Source organism: Camelus ferus, chromosome 8, assembly GCF_009834535.1.
Source record: "Camelus ferus isolate YT-003-E chromosome 8, BCGSAC_Cfer_1.0, whole genome shotgun sequence".
NCBI classification, from domain to species: domain Eukaryota; kingdom Metazoa; phylum Chordata; class Mammalia; order Artiodactyla; family Camelidae; genus Camelus; species Camelus ferus.
In genome coordinates, this window is record NC_045703.1 from 17,775,420 (window position 1) to 17,798,745 (window position 23,326).

At 32.7% G+C, this 23,326-nt stretch overlaps 1 protein-coding gene across 3 annotated transcripts in view; it reads right to left on the reverse strand.

Moving 5' to 3' along the window:
- Positions 1-23,326, reverse strand: part of PHIP (pleckstrin homology domain interacting protein) — a 125,846-nt gene that overhangs the window by 97,300 nt on the left and 5,220 nt on the right. For all 3 annotated transcript variants that reach the window (XM_032484501.1, XM_032484500.1, XM_032484499.1), the window contains exons 5-6: positions 12,689-12,839; positions 12,497-12,595 (exon numbers count right to left, since the gene is read on the reverse strand). In XM_032484501.1, coding sequence (XP_032340392.1) covers positions 12,497-12,595; positions 12,689-12,839 — 250 coding nt within the window. The remainder of the gene's footprint in view (positions 1-12,496; positions 12,596-12,688; positions 12,840-23,326) is intronic.

Below are 23,326 nucleotides of genomic sequence, written 5' to 3' on the forward strand. Positions count from 1 at the left end.
GAATTAGATGAAGAGGTAAAGAGAAGAAAGAGCATGTAATTCAGAAGGTACAACCTAGGCCCTTTTCTGATACAGAAAAAAGTGTACTCAGATAAAAAACATCAAAGTATTTTACCAGAAGATTTAAACTAATTTTTTATTAGATTCATTTTTATACTATATTTTGACTAATTTTATTCTGTGATTCTGATCAAAACACCTGGAAAGCTTCCAGAGTTTCTGAAAATAAAATACAAAAGTAGTTATAATTTATAATAAATAACCACATAAACAGTTCCTAAATTAAAGTACAAAAAAATGTATTCTGGATAATCAGTACCTAGATTTCATTTTAATCTCCACAATTTGTGTTAATAATGGCTTTCCAAATGTATGATTAATAACCCATAACTATAAAACAAGAGTTTGGAAACCTACAGAACTAAACTTGAGTAAACTACAAACATACCTCATTTTACTGCAATTTGCAGATACTAAAGTGTTTTGTTTGTTTTTTACACACTGAAGGTTTGTGGCAACCCTGCATTAAGCAAGTCTATTGGTGCCTTTTTTTTCCAACAGTATTACTTTCTAAGGCATGTACATTTTTTCTGACATAATGCTATTATTGCACACTTAATAGACTATAGTACAGTGTAAACATAACTTTTATATGCACAGGGAAACAAAAAAATTGGCATGACTTGCTTTATTGCAATATTCACTTTACTGCGGTGGTCTGGAATCCAACCCGCACTATCTCTGAAGTATGTCTGTACAAAATAATGATAAACATGTAAGCAAGACCACATGAAAACAAACTTCAAACTGATTTACTCCTTTAGACAATAATTAGTTTTCCCAACAAAATAATGCTATATCCATGACAAGGCACTCAGAGGGCAATTTGTACAGAAATAATCTTTCAAATTTACTACAAATCCAAAAAGTCGTCTTTATATGGTGTTGGCGATTTCCATCAAATAAAGTACTGTGTGGTATAAGGTACTTGCTAAAGTTACATAAAATTTTTTTTTGTTTTAAAGAATCACAAAAATGTTCAAATGAAAAGGAGATGACATGACAATGTGGGTCACAAAAAAATAGCTAAATAATTCTCTAAAAGAGAAGTTATGCTAAAGCCAGGAGTCAAATATCCTTAAGAAAATGGCTATAAAGAGGCAAGTCACTAGAGAATGAAGCTACAGAGAGGTTCTTACCGGGACTTCAAGAATCTGATGGAAAAAGTCTTATCTGCTGCAACTGTAGGTAGAAAAAAGGCTATAGAACTCTATTATGATATGCAGCAGATTTGGAAAATAATGGCTAATATTTACTGAGTGCTTTATTATGTGCTAGGCACTGTTCAAGACACTTCACATGTATTCTCATTTAATCCTCACCAATCTTTTAAAGTGGGTATTACTATTATCCCCGATAAGGGGATATTCCTTACCAGTAAGGAAACTGAAGGACAAAATATAACTTTCCCAGAAGTGAAGCCCAGGTTTGAATATAGGCAGTTTGATTCCAAAGAGTGCACTCTTACCATGCTGGTTAGGTAGACAAACATAAGAGAAAAAAACTGAGAGGAAACATGCCAAAGTATTAATAAAAGATAATCAGGGAGACTGGTTAATTTTTGACCTATTCTCTTTTCTAAATTTTTTCCATTGAGCACATATATATCCTGATTAATTTTTATTAAATAAAGTGTAGCTCAAACTACCTCGAGGAGCTTCAAAGAGAACTAGAAAAAAACCTGAACTGTCTAAAGAGATTAATTTAAATTCAAAGATGGATAAAACAGGTCCAGGGATAAAGAAGCAAGGAATTTAAATTTATTTAATCATTAAAAAAAAAATCCTAAAGACTATGTGTATTAAAGTATTTGAATGTATACTATACTACAGAATAACCACTGCCTATTTCACAATGGATTGAATGATACGCTACAAAGAATTTACATCCAGTTTGATTAGAAAGCCGTAAAATAATACAAAGTGCCATCAATTTTTTTATAAGTTTTATTTATACAATCTTTCCCATTAAGTTTTTAAAGATGTCAAAGATAGTTTAGGTTCAATTTTATTTGGGAAAGGAATCGTATAAAGAACTTTTTAACTCTCTATAGAGCCACAATTAAAAAGCTTGCCACAATAATTCTTCTGAGGTTACTAATATAGATATTAGTAGGAAATCACAGCCTAATATTCGTAATTTGGGGGCCAGAGGTAATTTGGGAAATAATTCAACATAGGTTGGTTTATTTCTACAGCATCATCTGGTCATCTGGTCTATCATCCTGTATCCGTAACAAGCAATAGACCAATATAGGAACAAGACAAATAAAATGCTGTAATAGTAACCATAATGAACAGAAGTTCCACTTTAGTTAAAGTAGGAGGGAGCTGAAACATTAGAAAGGTAATCCTGTAATTAGCATTTTCTTGTCCACCAAAAAAAAAAAAAAAACAACAAAAACCCACCGAGTGGGTTGAGGGGGAGGCAAGAGAGAATAGAAAAGGCAAAAAATTACCTGGACGACACAATGCCCATGAGAGCTTCTCTCTTTATTTTACAATTGCAACTAAAATAATTAGTATGTACAGTAGCTGCCCTCCAAATCTCTCTACATACTCAATTTTGATGTTTGGTTGTAACTCCTGTTTGAAAGACACCATGTTTTTTAAGATTTAGCAGATACTACAAATATGAATAATGTCTGAAAAGAATTTAAATACTAGCTGAAATAAAATATAGAAAGTGAAAAAGTGATTTCAAGAGTTAAACAAAAAATATCATGAGCCAAATACATAAATAACCATCAAAAAAACCCCAAACCAAACAAAAAAAAGACATTACAATTACTAGGATTGTAATTTTTTAGAATTATATAATTACTTGATTTGTAGTATTTTTTCTCCTCTTTTCTTTCCTGGAAACTAGTGTGAAGATACAAAAAATACTACAATGATATAATATTTTCAATTTTAAATACTTTAAAATATCTTTATAATTCAATGAAAATTTATTTTTTTAAAAGTTAGTTTTATTTCAAACATTTTAATCATTCAATTGTGAGCCAACAAACATTTATAGAGCACCTATATGGGCCAAGTATGGGCTAAAGGATATAACAGAGAAAAAGAAAAGACATAGTACTTACCCTCATGGAGAATGCAGTTTAGCAGGAAAGACAGACAGGAAACAAGGACTTACAAGGATAAGTGCATCAAATAAAAGGTACAGGACAATCTTGAAATATACAGCAGAGGGTCCTAAACATATGGGGCAGGGGGATATCAGGGAGTCAGGCAGACTTCTCTAAAAAATTAACACTGTTTAAGTCCTAAAAAACAAACAGCCAAAGAATGTAGGTGAGAGGGGAGCATATTCTATCTAGGCTGAGGGAAGAGCATGTGCAATGGTCTGAGGCTGGAAAGAGCGTAACATTCAAGCAACAAAGTACGGCTAGCACACAGAGCACAAGAAGCAAGTGTCAAAAGGAGAGACCGAGAAGGTACAGGGCAGACTGCAGAGTGCTTTCTTTCTAAGCTATGTCATATATTTTGGGCTATTTCCCAAGGACAATAAGCTGAAGTTTTTTAGGGAAAAGAATCAGGGGTAATATAATAAAAGATTTGTTTTGGGATAACTGAAGTTTTACCTCTTAATTACAATGAGAATAGATCAAAGATATATAAATAAAAGCAAAAGCTAATTTTACAAAAGAAATCAGAGGGTTCAAAAAATAAAATGTCATTTTAGAAAAAATTAATCAGTGTGCCAACAAGATTACTAAGGCTTCCACAAGGAACTGAATATTTTCTCTCAAATTTAAGTATCTATTTGGCAAGATAAAAACTTGAAAGAAAACATCATGTTTTGTTTCCGGAGTTCATATACTGGGGCATAATTCAAAAGGCTCCTATATCCAAATCAATAAATGGACACATGTGGTACAAGACTAATGGATAAAGAATTTCACAGAGAAGGCAAAAAGGTGCTATATAAATGTAATATAAAGTTAAATGTATAAGATCAGAAACAAAATAACCAGGGACATAATTGAGTTAGTTACTACCTAAGTTTCAGTGTTTTCATTAATAAAGTAGGGGTCTCCCAGAATTACTTTGAAAAGCAAATGAAACAAAATGTTTGTAAACTCAAAAGTATTATGTACTAATATCTATTGACTGTCCTTAAGCAGTCAAATTGTCGTATGTTCTAAAAGTAAACCTTATTGAACAGCTCTTCTTTTACTTTTTTAAAAACTTTGTGGGAGATCACTTTTCCCTTACATCTTCCTTAATGAGCTAAACAAATTGCTGTTCTGTTTTTATAAATACCGACTCAGCCTGATCACGGACTTCCCAGTTTCAAGATGTCTAGGAATATGTTTAATCCTTAACTTCAAAGCTTCCCTGAAGAAATTCAAAATAAAAAGTCAGAGACTTTACAAAGAAAACATGATAATTTGCTTCACTTAACAGAGCTAAGAAATTTAACATCAAACCCAAGAATCAATCTGGAAAAATATACAATGCAAACTAAAAACAGAATGCCCAGTGCTCCCTAATTACTACTGAAATTGCTTGCCAGACACAGCACAAGGGGCTGGGCGGGGGGGGGGGCAGGGGGAGAAGACCTCTCATTACATCTAAAACCTAAAAACAAATTTCATCTTATGATTTACAAAAGAAATGAAAATACAGCTAAAAGAACAACAATTTAAACTCACCCAAGGAAACTGTCATTCTTCAAAGTGCCTCCCTTTTTTTGGTCAACCATAATTTGAAAAGAAATTTAAGCAAAAGAAAAAATGTAAATAATAATGTCTATTTTATATATTCGGTACTTTGGCATAATGAATATTAGCTTTATTTCCCTTAAAAAACAAAAATGCAAATATATTTTAGTAGTCTCTCACAGCTACCTGTTCTTAGGAAGAAAAAAAAAAAAGAAGGAAGGGGCGGCAGAGGAGAGGGCAGGGAGAAGAGAGGTTTAAAAAAATAAAAACCTATGACAAGTAAAAATATGAATATCATTCTGAACTCTTCTTGTTCCACCCCAGTTCATCAATTATATGCTGTCTCTTCATTTAATATTTACTACTGTTGAGGAGGTGGGTCTATAAAGAACAATAAAACATAACCTCTAATCTTCAGGCCCTAACAATATAGTAGAGAAAACAAATGTAAATAAATGGATAGCATTCAGGGGACAGATTAAAAAACAAAAACCAAGACCAAAAATATATATATACATATACGCACACACATAAGTCAGAAATGGTTAAAGAACAACACAAATTCTAAAACTACGTAACTAGAAAAGCAGAAGACTAAACCAGCAGAAGAAAATGAGTTCTCAAAGAAAAAATGGTTACTGAGAAAATGATAGATGAAAATAAACGTATTCAAATAAGTGATGAGTAGATACCTCATTAAGGATTAAGTATGGACTGAGTAGAAGGCAGGAAGAAGTAGAAGACTGAATAGAGAAATATTAGGGAAAGAATAAATGAACAGTAAAGAAGGCAGATTATTACAACATTGTAACTTACTGAATTATATGCAAAATGTTAAATTAGACATTACATGTCAAACCTCAAAGATTTATAATATTAAACAATCTTTCTAATAATTTATGTGAGAAATATAATCACATAAGGAAAAAATTAACCCTACAACTCCAGATCCTAGCCCAGTGCCAGATAATGTTAAGAAATTACCAATTGCAGAGTAAGTCAAATACAGTTTTAAAAATATGGCAAAATATAACAGTGAAAATGAGAAGGGAAAGGAACCTTCTCTTTAAAAACATAGTCAAGATTTATTAGCAAAGTAATTCATTAAATGATAATTACAGGAAGAAAGAGCAGAAAGTAACATTTATTGTTGTCTATTTTGTGTCTCATTTTGCTATCTGATTTAAGCCTCCAAATAACGGGATATAGTAGGTACTATCCCCATTTTACAGATGAGGATGCTGAGGCTGAGAAATTAAACAATTTGCCTAAGAGCATACATCTAGACAAAAGCAGAGTCAAGATTTATATCTAATTTTAAGCGAGTACTTGCTGCCTTTGTTCAAGCTAGTTTCCTCAGAGAAAACTAGAAATGTGGACAAGATCTAAGACATCTTTTAATGTACACGAGTCCCCCCTTATCCATGGTTTCTCTTTCCTAGGTTTTAGTTACCTATGGTCAACCACGGTCCAAAAACATTAAAAGGAAAATTCCTGAAATAAACAATTCCTAAGTTTTAAATTGCACACCATTCTGAGCAGCATGACGAAATTTTATGCCCTCCAACTCCAAGCGACCCAGGATGTAATCACCCTTTTGTCTAGCACATCCTGTTCATTAGTCACTTAGTAGCTGTCTGCGTTATCAGATCGAGTGGGTTATCAGACTAACTGTCCGTGGTATTGCAGTGCTTGTGTTCAAGTAACCCTAATTTTACTTAACAGTGATCCCAAAGCACAAGAGTAGTGATGCGGGCAATTCTGATTAGGCAAAGAGAAGCTGTACAGTGCTTCCTTTAAGTGAAGAGGTGAAAGTTCTCAACTGATAAAGCAAAAAACATCCTATGCTGATGCTCCTACAATCTATGGGAAGAATGAATATTCTATCAGCAAAATTGTGAAGAAGAAAAAGAATTTGTGCCAGTTTTGCTGTTGCACTTCAAACTTCAAAACTTACTATCACATTGCATTTAAGTGTTTAGTTAAGGTTAAAAAAAAAAAAGACATTACATCTGTAAAATAAGATATTTTGAGAGAGAAGAGAAATGGAGACCACATTCACTTAACTTTTATTACAGTACAGCTGACGACCCGTGAACATGGATCCACTTACACTAGGATTTTTTTCAATAAATACTTTCTACAGTTCTACACAATTGAGAGGATCGGGGAACCAGTGCCCCTAACCTCTGTACAGTTCAAAGGTCAACTGCATATTGTTGTAATTGTTTTATTTCATTATTAGTTATTATTGTTATTCTCTTATTGTGCCAAATTTGTAAATTAAACTTTATCACAGGTATGTACGTACAGGAAAAGACATAGTGTATACAGGTTTTCAGTACTACCTGTGGTTTCAGGTATCTACTGGAGGTCCTGGAATGTACCCACCATGAATAAGGGGGAACCACTGTATAAGATTTTTTGGTCATTAACTTGGATATTTGTGTAGTAAAGCTGTTTTTCAAGGCAAAACTGTTTTTTTACAATCATATTTTTAACAATTGGGTTCCCCAATACTTCTTATCTACACCTATCGAAACTGCAACCTTGATGCAGAAGCAAAACAACAAAGATATGGAAGTACCTAGGCAAAACAACAAAAAAGATGAAAAATGGAAAACCTAGAGATAAAACATCTACTTTGCTAACATGGTAAGTCTAAGAAAAATGCAAACAAGGCAATTAGCAAAAGATTGCTTTAATTTAATATATTATAATCTTTTCACAGGATAAATATGCATTAAATGAATCTCCAAATTTAACTTTAAAAGCAGCCTTAATGTATGTATCTAAGTATTTCCTTTCCTATTTTCTGCCCCCGTCTATGTCACTTACTACTGAAGTAGGGTTGTTTATCATAGGCAAATAAGTACAGAATCAACTGTATCTGGAAACAGGCATAATGTGAGTAAAAGAGAAAGGACCGTATCAGAGATTTGCTAGTATCTTTGAAAGTAAATACTGCCATGCGAAGTACATATTCATAACTTTTAGAAAATTAGTTAGAAGCTAGTGATAACAGATTAGTGGGATCTTTCAGGGTTTTTGCTCTTGAAAACATTATTAAAGGGCTGGAAAGAAGCTGACCACTTTGGTTCTCCTGCCCTGAGACTGAATTCTAGTTCAATTTTCACAATTTACATCAACTAATAGGAGGTACAAAGTTGTCAGGATTTACAAGCAGATGACAAAATAAAACAGGATAAGAAAGCACTGAGATAAACTCAAGCCTTGGTTTTGAAATTATACAGGTATACAGGTATGGGTTTTAATATTCCAAGTATAATGTATTGATAACCCAGTTCACCGATACATCTTAATCTCCTAAAAGTCAGTTCCTGGGGTTTTTCCTTACCTCAAAGCTATCCTTGGAACAAGTCTCTTCTTCTAATCATCTGTTCTGTTTTTTAACTCTCTACCTACTTCTAAATTTTTCTTGTCCCATGGCAGTACATCAGTTACATCAATTACCTACTGCCTTTTTATTTCATATTTACTAGTGATGAGGAGTTGGATTCATAGTGAGCACTAAAACATAAGTTCTAACCTCCAGGATCTAACAGTATAGTAGAAAAAACAAAAGTGAATAAACAGCCATGACTATGTGATAAAAGCTATAGTAGAGACAAATACAAGCACTTAATTCTACCCAGTTACATTTAGGTTTTAAAAGATGAATAGATAAATGTTCACAGAAGGGACAAAAAAGAGAGGGACACTGCAGAGAGAAATAAAATAGGTGCAGACAAAGGAATGAAGACTCTGACTGATTTTAAGAACTACCAAATAGTAGCACAAGGTACAGAAGAGGAAAAGGTGGGAAAAGGTCAGATTTGTACATTACAGGGTTGAGACTATTCAAAGTCACAGGGGAAGAAAAGGCATGATGTGATCACATCTACATTTGAGAAAGTTCAGAGCCGTGGTTCTCAATGGGAGGCAATTTTACCCCAGGGGCATTTGGAAATGTCTGGAGACATTTTTGATTGTCACAATTGCAGGAGAGAAGTTGCTCCTAGCATTTAATGGGTACAGGCAGTGATGCTGGTATGCATTCTACAATGAACAGGACAGCTACCTTCAAAGAATTGTCTGGTCCAAAATGTAAACAGTGCTGAGGTTAAGAAACCCTGGTTTACAGCTAAATCCTAGGGTAGAGGAATAAGACTGGAGGCAGATCAGACAACTTGTAAGTTCTAAAAGAGCAGAGGCCATGTTCTTCTTTATCCTGCAACTCCACATCTACCCTAGTGTCAGATATAACATAGGGACTCAATATTTACTTGGTAAATGAATGAATGAGCTCCAGGCAAAAGTACCAAGGCCCAACATGCAGCTATGACAATGGTAATGGAAAACAGATTCAAAAGACTAGAACAGAATACACAGGCCTCACTGAAAAAATCTAGGAAAGAAAAATCCAATTTACCATCACCCTGATCTTAAATGATCTTCTGAGTTATAGCAAGAAGATCAATTAAAAACATAAACAAACCTTAAGTGCAGTATGGTATTTTGGAATGGATTCTGCAACAGGAAAAGGTAATTAGTGGGAAAATGTGGTGAGATATGAGTAAGGTCTGGTGTTTAGTTAATAATAATGTACCAATGTTGGTAGAGTAGTTTTGAGAAATATAACAAATAATATAGGATTATAACATTAGGGAAAGCTGCATAAAGGGTATACAGGAGCACTTTGTGCAACTTTTCAATAAGTAATCTCTTATTTCAAAATTAAAAGTTTTTTTTTTTAAAGTATTTCCCAAATGTATCAAAACTTAAATATCTGATTCTACAGATTAATCATTTCAATCTATATTTTAAGAAAAGCTAAAACGCTAAGGTTTTTTTTTCTTACATTCATATTTGGTAATACCACATTGCCCAAGGAAAAGAGCAAAGAAAATCTTTAGAGGCAGCCAGACAGAAAATGGCAGAGGAATCAACAAAAGAAGAAATAAGTCAAGTACTACAAACATTCATATTTTTAAAAGAAATCTGACTCATACTCTGTGATAACTCGAAATGATACACTGCATCACTATGCAGGCAAACTATTCTGCCAAAAAACCTAATGATTTTTTTCTTTCCATTACCATCCTAGTCACAATTTTACAGCAATGACAAGACATTCAAGATTGTCATCAAGGTGAACTGATGAGGCATGACACTAAACTATGACTATTAATAAGCAGAGTCATTTTGGTTAGTCCAGATTCTCTTTATAGAGATTTCAAAACCTATATGTAAATACAAAAACAAAAGAAAGCAGGTAAAATTGTCATTATTATAGTACAGCTGTTTTTTTTTAAATAAAGAACTAATATTTTCCTGAAAATTTGAATAAAAGAAAAATAATTTATCTTAAACCCTAAAAATGAAATAAAAGTCTTTCAGAAAACAGTTACATGCTTGGTAATTAATTCTATTAACCTGAATACATACCCGTTGTATTTCTCTGATGAGACACAAAACGCATAGTATTTTTGCCATATTTACATCCCCTACACCCATGTCACAATATTTACTTATTTGACCATTAATGACCTGGCCTAAAATACTTTATGTGATTTTATAAATATTTGATATCCTTTTCTAACAAGTGACTAATATGAACTTTCTTGAGTAGCCATTTTACCATTTGAAAATTTAGCTTATTGAGAATAAGGCATAAGGGGGAGGGTATAGCTCAAGTGGTAGAGTGCATGCTTAGCGTGCACAGCGTCCTGGGTTCAATCCCCAGTACCTCCTCTAATTAACCTCCCCCCAAAAAAACTAAATAAAGTCACCTAGAAAACATAAAAAAAAAAAGAGAATAAGGCATAGCGTAATGGGAGTCAGCCTGGCTTCACAATTCACTAAATGTGTAACCTTGGTCAAGTCACCAAACTTTTTCATGCCTGAATTTCCTTCTCTGTAAATTAAGAATATTTCCTACATACAGACCATTTAAGTTTTAAAAGGAGAAAATAAATGGAAAATGCTTAAAGTAGTGCCAGGAACATAATCATTACTCACATAGCCAATATTAAGAGTAAAGCTATTTATTACCAATCATTTTTGCACTTTCACTGCCTACCACAGGGTTGCCTGACAGTGTGTTGAAAGAACAACATAACATAGCGCCCTTATTATATGGATCTGCATCTTTTCCAAAGAGAGGATAAGCCTTTCCCTAGAGGGGATGCTCCTATTACATTTACCCTCTCCTTCTTTCAAGTAAACTGTTTTACCCCCTAGTATAATTTTCTAAACGCAAATATACTCTAGTGTCTCAAATCCTTTGTTGTTTTAATAGCTGTTCATTCTAGTAAGAATATACAGAAATCACTATTTAACCAGGACAATCATATGTTAAAAAATCAGCATCCATCATTACCATACCTTTGGAAAACAGGTCAGAGAAAACAATTCAGAATGCATCAGAGACAAAAAGATGTAAATCATAAAAGAGAGAGTAAGAGAGAAGATAAAGTGAGAAAGTTTAGCATATGTTTAACTGAATCCCAGAGGAGAGGAAAGAGAACGGAGCAGAGATGATATTTTAAATAAAAGATAATGGTTGAGGATTTTCCAATGCCAGTAAAAAAATTACAGATTCAAGAAGCCTAATAAATCTCGAGCTTGATAAACAGAAAAAATTGATACTAAGATATATCACAGTCAAACTGCAGAAAACCAATGGGACAAAATCTTAAAAGCAACCAGAAAGAGATCATCTTTCCAGGAGCAAGTTAGATTTAAACCCAAATATATCAAAAATTATACATAAAGGACAAAATGCCCCAGACAAAACATAAAAATTGTTATATTTTTTAAAAGCTACTTCTGTGCTATTTCTAAGTGATACGGAAAATAAAATGATACAAAAAGGCTAAAAGTAAAACAATGGAAAAAGATGTACTATATAAACATTAAACAAAAGTTACATAAAACTGTAACATTGACAATCAGTCTAAGTATCCAGAAAAGGAAGAAATAAGCAGAATTTGGACAGGCAGAAGAAAGACAAAGAATAACATTCCTGGCTAAGCAGGAGGGTGGGACTAAGAGAAGAGGCGATGATTAAAATATGAAAGTCTCTGAAAATCAAATGTATAGACACCATTAAAATATTTAAAATCACCTCTTATACTGCCTTGAGCGGAAGAACAACATAGCAAAGGTAGAAATAAATAAGATTAATATTAGTGTTACACAGTTTGACTTGAAAAGAAGAGAGGGAAAAGACACCGGGAGCAAGAAGACTAGTTTCAAGGATGCTACAGTAAGACAAGGGCCTGATAACAGTAGAAGTGAAAGGGATGAATCTAGGAGACATTTCAAGAGGAAGACCTAACTGCATCAGTTTTCCTTCTTTGAAATTTTAAAGGCAAAAAAAAAAAAAAAAAAGTACTATGCTTTATAAAAATAACCAAACTATTTCGTTTCCACCATTATAACTAATCTATACTATGATACAGTTGTCCACTAAATCAACCTAATGATATATCCCATAGTAAACAGTTTTTGTAAAAATAAAATACCAATGAGCTAATCAGCCTAGATAGGTACAGTAAATATAATCCACAATTACACATTAATATGACTTCTTCACTATAGATTACTCACATAAGAAAAAAATCTGACAGCTTTTTCCTCTTGAATGTTAATGTACATAATATGAAACTCTCTGACTTCACAGTAAGTAAAAAATATTTTTATTTTCAAAATCTCTTTACCAAGAGGATATCAGCTTGGTAATGAACTCAAACAACTCACCAATGCTGGGTGGGCTACCATAGTTAATTGGTGACTCTGGTGGTCTTCCACAATGCAATGCAGCCAGAGCCGATCCTTTCCACACAACATGCTTGCAGCCTATTAAACACATATATTTTTAATGGATACAAAGATAGGACACAAAGACAAAAAGTGAAAAAAAGAATGAGTTTTGCAAGAAAATTTTCATACTCTTATTTGTGCGTAGCAAGGACTGTCTTCCAGCTCCTAATAAAGTCTGTACTCCAGGAACGCTTTGTGGAATTTCTTGCTCAAGAAGAGGTCCTAGTCGATGACATATTTGTAGCAAGTGATCAGGTGCTAAATGTCTGTAATACTTCACCTATTAGGTGAAAGACACAAAATATTTGCTAAATAAAGTAATGTAATTCTTTATAGTAAATAAAATATACTTTAAAAAACAATGATTTGTTCTGGCTAGTCAACATTTCATTCTACTTGGGGTAGAAATTCACATTTATTCTGTGAAACCACTTGACCCACAGAATAAAATAGCCACCCAACCATCATTTAACCCACTGAGGAAAATGTTAAAGAATTAATGTAACCTAAATACAGGAAGTTATAAATCAAAAGATGTTAGTCAATGCAAATATTGAACAATGAAAAAATATACAGCATTATAACCTAAAATGGTTATGTTTCAGTTTAACACTTTAATTTTCAAAAACTTCAAACAAAAAATCATCCAACTACAAATATAATAAATGTTTTCTATCTTTGGTATTATTAAAAAAAAAAAAACTCCAAAATAGTTCAGAATTAAAGAAACTTGATAGTTCATGTTCTCATTACAAAATTTAAAAACATTTATATAATTTCTATGCTGAATTTTAGAATTTATTTACCAAAAACCTTATAGACAGAAAGGCCAAATTCCAACGGTTAAACAAGTTTGACTATAAAATAAATGTATCAATCACAAAAAGTTTGAGCACTTTTTGGAACAACTTCAAAATATTGCTTAATTTATGTAGCATTTAAAACCAAAATATGAAATATTAATATTTTTATCATTATTTGCTTTTTCACTCTCAGTTTCTCATGAGTGTACTGTGAGTTTTCCAGACGCCACATGATATGATGTTCCAGAAGACTGAATATACCATATCTAAGAATCTGTCTTCCATTAAGCCAGACATTAAACATTCCCAAAAGTGTAAAACAATGCCATCTTCTCACAAATTTGTTTTGTTCTGGAAATAATTATTTTATAAAAAAAATTTCACTCACATTAACATGAAATGAGTTTATTATATTTAAATATTTTAAAATTTAATTTTAAAATGGTAAATATGAATAGATTATAATCCACATGAACAAAAGGAACTTCAATAATTTGTATTAATGTAAAGAGGTGCTGAGGTGATGAAGTTTGACAATTGCTACTGAAGGTCACTTAGGTTTCTTTTTTTGGTTTTTGATAAATGGAAGGCTGTACCTTTCGACTCCTTTTACCCACTTTGTCCGCTCCCATGGATGAAAAGAGTCAAAAGGTAAAACCTTCCCAGTTACAAAGTAAGTAAGTCACGAGGACATAAGAAATAGTAGCGTGACTGTAGTTAATAATACTGTACTGCGTAATTGAAAGTTGCGAAGAGAGATTTTAAGTTCTCATCACAAGAAAAAAATGCTTTATTGTATGTATGGTGACAACGTTAACAACTTACTGTGGTCAACATTTCGCAATATATACAAATACTGAATCATTAAGTTGTACACCTGAAACTAAAATAATGTACGTCAATTTCATCTCAATTTAAAAACAAAAAACAAACCAAAAAAAACCCAGTAAAGTCTGAGAAACTGTCATAGCCAAGAAGGGCCTAAAAAGACATGACAACTTTAAAAAGTTCACTCAGTAATGGCGATTTTAATATGAATTCCTTATGATAAGATAGATTTGGGGGGAAGTGAGGGATTAAATCATTTCATTCTATCTTGCCGTGTCTGTTATACTCTTAACTACAGAAGACCATGAATGACATTTTTCAAAAGTAAGCTGATATTCATTCTCCTAGGCTGAAGCCAATTATAAGGAACCTACCTTACTTTTTATCATAATACACTGTCATATAGACAACATGGAGCCCTATCATCACACTCTGATCATTTAAAACGGTACAGACTGTGGCATACAGTAGATGGTCAGTAAATATCGGCAGAATGAATACTTCCAGAAAAGAAGTTCTAATACAAATTATACATACGACATTTCTGCTTTGGAGAGTCACAAAAGCACAATGACATTAAAGCCTCTGAAAAATCCTGATATAAATCTATTTAATTTTAACACACAATTTCTCAAAGTCCTTTAGCTATAGAATCCTTTTTTCCCTAATATCATCTTGACTCAAAACATACTTTTTCAAGCACTAGCATGAAAAAGCATTCAGAATATACCAAAATATAAAATTTTTAAGCTGTATTTATACTTTAATATTCCCTAAAATAATTTACTTAAAAATTTAGTAAAAGTCTAGACTATTAAGGTCCTTTCTAGTTTTAAACTTGTATATGGTAACTATTCTAACGTGACTTCTTTAACTGATCAAAATTTATTCAAAAGTGTTTACTTTATCAAGAAAGTTCATTATTTATTAACTTCAGTTTTGAGATGATCTTGTTTAGGGTCTTCTTGTTAAAAGTGTTTACTTTATCAAGAAAGTTCATTATTTATTAACTTCAGTTTTAAGATGATCTTGCTTTAGGGTCTTCTTGCAAAATACATTTCAGGTAGTAAACCTGAAAATTCTTATTGCAGAACTGTATCTTTTTAATAAAATATTATGAATCCACTTTTTCTAACTAAATTTTTCCTTAATGATTTAGTATATTTCAACTTTCCAAAATCAACTTTCATTTTAAAGTTATTAGAGATACTTTTGGTTCTTAAACTCTTCATGCTTCCTGGCTTTAAAACCTTATACAAGCTGAGCCTCTGCTGGAAATCGTTACTGGCACACACATCTCCACACCTCGTTCTCCTTCAGGTCTTAGTCTATGCCTCACTGCCTTCCATTACCTGTTACACGACCTCTGCCCGTTCTTTGCGTTTCTCTTTGTGTTTCCACAGCACATTAAACTCCCTTCCAAACACTCCTTTACCTCACTTCCCAGCACTCTGTAGTACTTATCATACCACATTAATTGTTCTTAACGTTTTTTTATACCTAGACCTCAGGAGAAATCTAATGATAGCTAGGATCCTCTTCCTCTGCAAACACTTACAGGCCCTACCACTATCTTGCCCTGCTTAGGGCATTCATAAGACCCTGCATGATACTAAAATTGCCAATTTACTTTGTCCATGTCCTACCTAAGAACACAAGGGATTAGATCTTGTTTACCTGTCTAGCTAGTACGTAACACAGTACTTACAGTTAAGTGCTTAATTATTAGATAAATGAATATATAAAAATATGTAGAAAAAAACTGATTTCTCCTTTATCTAGCCATTAAATAGTGAGGTTCCTTATGGTCTGAGATCCCAGAGCCCAGTTCTAGACTCTCTTTCCTTCTCACTCTATACTCTCTCCTTGGACCATCTTTATGCCAAAAATTTCCAAATTTGTATCTACAGCCTAGGCTTGTATATCACACTTTCTTAAAAGACACCTTTCCTTGGAGTCCCAAGGCCTCCTCAACTCAACATATCCAAAACTGAACTCGTGATACTCAAGCCAAACCCCCTCCTCCAACAAAAAAAAGGACCCTACCTTGGTGACTGGCACCACCACCTATCCAACCTCAAATCAAAGAGTCCCTTTTATGTTTTTCTGGAGTTGAACAATTTGGACTTTAATAGTCATTGCAATGAGGTAGAGTACACACCAAATGGGAAACATAAACTTTTAGTAAGAGGCTCTTAGAATTATTTTTTTAATTGAAGTATAGTTGATACATGCATCCCAATGTTCATAGCAGCACTATTTACAATAGCCAAAAAACCATATTTTTCACACTTCTCATTCCCCGCTCCCACCTCATTCCAAATATCCAAGCAGGCACCAAGTCCAATCAATTTTTTTCCTTCCTATCCTTAAACCTATGTACCTATCTCTATCTCTCTAATAACAATCCAAGTTCAAATCATCTTTGCAATAAACTCTCATCTTTCCTACATCCACTTATGCCTTCTACCTCATTCAAATCTATTCCCTGAATTGGGTCAGAATGCTCTTTCCAAAAAAACACAAAAAAACCCCAGAACAGATCTGGTCAAGTCACATCTACATAAAACAATTCATAGGTATGCTCTTTGGAGCTCCAAATTCTTCACACGGTCTACGAGCACTGAATTTCATTACTATTTCTCTGGGCACATTCCCAGGCTTACAACCTCCAGCCTCTACTTTCCACATTCAAACATGTAGGCTTTCTTTCAAATTCTTTACCTGCACTTTTGCCTGTCAGGCTTTTCCCATGCAGTACACTCTGCATTTCTCCACATCCCCTTGCCCAGACAACTCTTTTATTTGTTTCAGATCTTCCCTTCAATGTAACTTCCTTTGTTTTCCTTCACCCTATTCAGTCTCAGATCTTGGTTGTACATTCTCCCTGACTTTTCCTTAACTCATGTACCAGTTCATGATCATACATTTAACGACAGAACAATTTAATGCTTTTCTTCTCAGCTTCACCATAAACTATATGAGAACAGGGAACTTTTTGTTGCCAAATACATCACATATACCCAAAACATATTTTAAAAAATAAATAAAAATTATTTTTGCCACCTTTTCTCAATATTCTTCTTCATGGATATTAATTCACATCATATGGTCAATATTTAAAATATTTTTTAATTTTTAATTAAAATAGCTCATTTATGGCTATACATATTTGATTTTTACTTTTCAAATATGAACCTTTTATCTCTAACATTAACTTAGGCTTTTTAGTTTGAATGAACTTCTATTTTAGTTTACCAGTAAGTAATTAAAAGAAAAACTTGAAATGTTATTGTAATAAAACCCCATATCTAAAGTGTCTATATTCAAATTCTCAGTAATTGTCAGCACACTATTATTTGGGAAAACAAAACAAAGCAAAACTCGGCATCCTCAATTCTAACGTACCCATTATCTTTCATGACCAGAGTTGCTTTCAAGCTCTCAAAGATATTGAGCACATAAAAAGTATGACCAAGTTGTAAGGTTAAGTGTGGTAAATACTAATAATACTAACACAGCTAACACACATTGGCTGCACACTAAATGCTAGGCCTTGGTAATTGTTTTACATGTAAAAGCTGAGTTAATGATTTTAATAACCCTAAGAGATATGTTCTACTATTATTCCCATTAATAAAGAAATGATAGTACAAAAAGATAAAACAACCTTCACAAGGTCACACACAGTTAGTGAATGGTAGAGATGAGTCAAACCAAGGCAGTCTAACTCCAGAGCCACAGTCATACTGCACCCTCTGCAAAGTACCTATTGCCTCAAATGTATGTATATATCAACGTGTGAGAAAGCTATAGACTACCATTTTGAATCGTTTTCAACACACACATTAAACTGAGCCAGAAAGAAATGTTTTAAAAATGCACTTTCACTACTAAGCAAACTTGCACAAAAGCATAAATTCCTATAAAGTGGAATACTTAAAAATCTAAGAATATAAGATAAAACTATAATTATACAATAATGACAACCCTAAATACTCTCTCCCAAAATGATTAAAGGAAATCAAAGTGACCAACCCTTCTTTTCTCAGTATTTCTAAGATTAAAATTTTAAACTCTTAAAGTTAGAAGCAAGGTATTATAAACAGATTAAACAACTAGTTACCATAAAATGTATAATTATTATTTTAAAAAAATTTTAATGCACATTTATCAGTAGTGCTCCACTTTTTAAAATCTATGTCTCTTTTGAATAAATATTTCATCTACTTTCCCACTAAAATACAAAAGCCTGCTATATGGATATAAACCCTAATGCCGTCCCACTGAAATTTACTCCTAAATCAGGGGGCTAGTCAGAGCTTTTTCAGACTTCTCATATCTCCACCCCACCTCCAATCCCAATTGAAAATCACTTGATATGGTAACAACAATCTTTGATTAACCGTCCATAATTAACAGTTAAAACCAGCATTAAACAAATATATCCTTTTTTTATAAAAATCATGTTATACTATCTAAAGCAGAGGTCAGCAATCATTTTCTGTAAAGAGTCAGACAGTAAATATTTTAGCCTTTGGGGGATACTATTTCTGTCACATGTGTGTGTATGTGTGTATATGTATATATGTATACATGTGTATTTAACAACTCTTTAAAAATGTAGTAACTTTAGGTCAGGGGCCTTGCAAAAACAGGTCTCCTGCACAATTTACCCACAGCAGCCATAATCTACCCACCCCTGATCTAAAGAATGATCCGTAGTTTCCAGCAGCAGGGGTAACAGAATTCCGTGAAACAAAGGCAATCCTGCTCTTGCCTTGGCCCTCCTGGCCCAAATCATAAGCCTGTTACCATTCTTTTTCAGATTACAAATGTAAAATATTTCTAGAATTATCAATTACAATTTGAACAAAAGGATCATTTTCTGCAACTGTGTATTACAGCAAAAAAGGAACCAGGAAAGAAACTGAGCTCTTTGGGTTTATTTTCCTGCATCTTTGGCTACACCAGCCTGCTTCTGCTTGATATGTTACTGCATACAAATGGCCATCCTGTTTTAAGCCAAGAGAATTTTGCCACTACCGGTTAAAGGGTAAGCGTTATTAGTAGGAAGAGAACATAAAGAACCTGGAAGCCACCAGCCACACTGTGATTAAGAACTTCTCTACCCAATTTTTCAAGAACAGGTCAGTAGTTTGGGTTAAGAGCTCTGAAGTAAAGAGCCTAGGTTTAAACTTGCTAACCGAGTGTGGGGAAACATTTACTCTAAGTCTTGACTGTCCTCATTTGCAAGACTTGGGACTGCAGTAGCCACCACCTCGGGAGCTGGTCACAGTACCTGACAAAAGAGTTCACTGTTAGTTGAGTAACACTCCTCATTATGTATTACATGTTGACCTTTCATGTTGGGAAAAATCCTTCTAGAACTAAACAGGAAAAAAAACTGGGTATCTTTTTAAGGAACTTTTTCAAAGTGAAGTTAATCAAACACATTCATTCCAACTACCTGAACTACCTGTGAAACCTAGAAATGACAGTACTTCCTCTAGCACGTAATTAGGACGTCCTTATGAAAATAAGATCCACCTAATGTTTGGCACCCAATAAGACCTGATTTGACTAGGCTCTTCACATTATCCCTATGTTTTGAACACCTGATTGGTTCTAAAACAGTTTTTCAGATCTTCTCACACCTGTTTACTTACAATTTTTTTAGATCTGAAAGGCTAGTTGCTTCTGTTTACTACTATAGTTCTTAGTTCTAAAAGGTCAGCTTAATACAATATAGTTCTTATTTTTAGGCCTATTTTGGCATAAACAGGACCAAAAATGTTTTTAAAATTCTATTCAGTATTTAATCACTCTATAAGGCATATTACTAAAACCCAGCCCCAGGGGGAGGGTACAGCTCAGTGGTAGAGTGTGTGCTCAGCATGTTCTGGGTTCAGTCCCCAGTACCTCCTTTAAAATAAATAAATAAACTTAATTACCTCCCCACCAAAAAAATTAAATAAAGCCAAAACCCAACCCCTAAAATTCTCAAAACTTCTAAACTCATAATTATGAATCTGTTACCATTATTACAAAGTGTAGGTTAAATTACACCTACATTCTTTAAAGCAAGTTTACCTTTTCTGAGTATTTTTTCCCTCACTGTAATAAGCTTTTCCACATAATATATGGAATATTTATTTTGTGCCAAGTATCCTCAAAATCTATTTATCCTCACAAGCAAATTTTCCTCATTTCACAGATAAAGAAAACTGAGGCTCAAAGGTTAGGGTCACATATTTAGAAAGTAGGAGAAACAGTAATCAAACCCAGGTCTCCTGATTCCAAGTTCAGTGTTATTTTTATTATATTATAGTTTCCTTCTCAAAACTTTAGTTCCCTCCCACCATTATCACATACGTTTTATGATTATAAACTTAATAGAACCCATGTAACCATTTTTCAAGACAAATGCTCTAAGCTGAGTAACTAATCTTAGAAGAACTCTTATATGCTTATGATTTCTTTGTAATTAAGAGTATAGTAAAACTAATATAGAATCTTACTAAGTGTCAAAATTAATCTTGTTGGTCTATTTACTAACATGCCTGAAAGACTGTCATATTCACAACTTAGTCAACCACCTACGAATTCATTTAGGTAATAATTAAGGTAGTATAATCAATACAACTATCAATATACATTTGTCATTTAAATAAAATGCAATACTGCTTTTCCAAATTTTATTCACTACAATCTAACTGTATTTTGTTAAAAAAAAATACAGAACAAAATTATCCAAAATTGAGGTTTCCACAAACCAAAAAGGATGCTATATAAAAATTAATTTAAAATACAACAAAATGACAAACTTTAACTTTAAAAAATAACATTCTTAAGTTTTGTTTTAAAATCAAGTCATATTTGCTAAGCAAAATTTGTGCAATAAGAAATACTCTTTAAAATATTACTTACTCGGTGAAGTATAATTTAAAATTCAAATCTATGATTCTGTAGAAAAAGTTATTGTCCATTAATTTAAAGACTGAAATTTCTTTAACTATTTATTCTTAAAATGCCAATGTAAATAATCTTAAGAGAACAACCAGTTTCATTTTTAGTAATGTTTCAGTTTCAAACCCTGAACTCAAAATAACTAACATGACACATATAATGACAGTATAAAACTGTTTCAGAAAACGTCTGTTTCTCCAAGTTGACTAGAATTTAGTACTTTCACACCCCAAAACTAAATCAGAATCAAATGACACAAGTAAAGGTAAATATATCTTCCATTTATACTATAACCTCTGCTGAGACAGGCTACATGCCTGTTCTCTATCCAGATAGAGACTAAATGGGTCATGTACCGTGACCATGGGCCATCTGGAGTCCAGAATACATGGATTCTTTATGTGCTTCCTTCGCAGCAGGCTGCCACCATCCATGCTGCCATGAATAACCTAAGTCTTATACACAAATCTCATTCCTCTTACAACTTAGTTTTAACTTTAGAAGGTGCATCAGATCACGTTGCTACCCAAATTTTCTTAGTATCAAAAACTTCTTATCCAATCATCCTTTTTCTTATCTGTGATCCCTGAGCTCAAATAAAGCTGCTTGTGTGTGTGTGTGCATGTATGTGTATACATGTGTGTGTAAGACAAGTAACTAAAGGTGAATCTGCTTCACATCAGTTTTCTCTTGTTTTGACCAAAAGTTCTCAATCATATTTCACTGTTCAATATCACAATTTTTGATTTTTCAGTACCTTGAATTCTAAAATGTCATAATGAAAAAAAATTATCATTTTCCCAACCTGTTATAAAATACTTACACTCCTCTATATTCCATATGCTCCAATAACATATTTCTTAATCCCAAAATAATTTATTTTCACAAATTACTCATGTCACCAACATAGCTTCTCATAAACAAAACAGAAACTTTACACATTTAGAATTCCTAGAATTTTCAATTTGGTTCCTATTATATAATTGCCTTACCATTTTTAGATAGAATTAAAAAAACAACTTAAATATTCTAAACAAATTTACTGTCAAAATTTTTTTCTCTAATACACTAATTTAATGCTTGACTTTCCTGAAATCAATTAAAAGCATATTAAGATAGGAAATTATTCTAAATTTATATGCTTAGTACTCTGTTAACTAATGGCCACTCTGCCTAGCATTACAGATATAAGAATATCTGCATAGAAATACCTTCATAGAAAACTATGAATTCTAAAATTTATATGTGGAAACTACTAATAAGAAAGAAATTAACCTGTCTGGTATTGTACAAAGTAAGTTGTTTCGGATACAATTTTATTTGCTACAATTCTGTAGTGACATGATAACTACAAAATTTAGGAAAAAGAAAAATGGTTGCAGTAGGTGAGAAAAGTTTCTAGATGAGAGAAACAAAAACTTCTGGTCTATCTGACAAAGAAATTCTGTATGGACTAAATAATTGACATTCTTAGGATTTATTTAACTTAATGCTCACTTAAGGATAAATTCAAATAAAAAGGTCTTTATTAAACTCTGCTTAAAACTACGTATCTTTAAGCAAGATTTATAAAACAAAGTATCTCTTCTCTGACAATTTCCAAAAAGAATACAAACTATTGTGATTTTAAATTACAAAATCTCTGTACAGAAGGAACCAGATCCAACAGCCAAGCTCCCTTCATGTATTCCTAAATGCTATCTGATCATTACCAAAAGAGCTTCATATATCCTCTAATCAATTTCGAATATTTCAACCATCCAAATATTTAATGTTAACTGTTTCACAAATAGAATCAGTTAGAATCACTATACAGACCAACAAAAATTTTCTAGAAGTCTACCCACAATGCTTTAAAAATGACTTATTTTTTGATATTTACTGAACTTTATATCTTAGGCTTACTTATTTCATCCTTGAAATCTACAAAGTAACTATACTAATAGTATCTTCTAAAATTTTAAACAGTTAATTTTAGACTGTAGCCACTATATTCAGAAAATTATGCATACTTGTTTCTGAAATAATAATGTTTTTCTTAAATGTTATACATTATAAAGCTGTAAGTGGAATAACCTTTACTACTACTACTAAAGTTCTGATGATAACAGCAAACAGAAACCCTTACTTGATTTGTACCAGTCAGTGATGATAAAATCTTACAAAG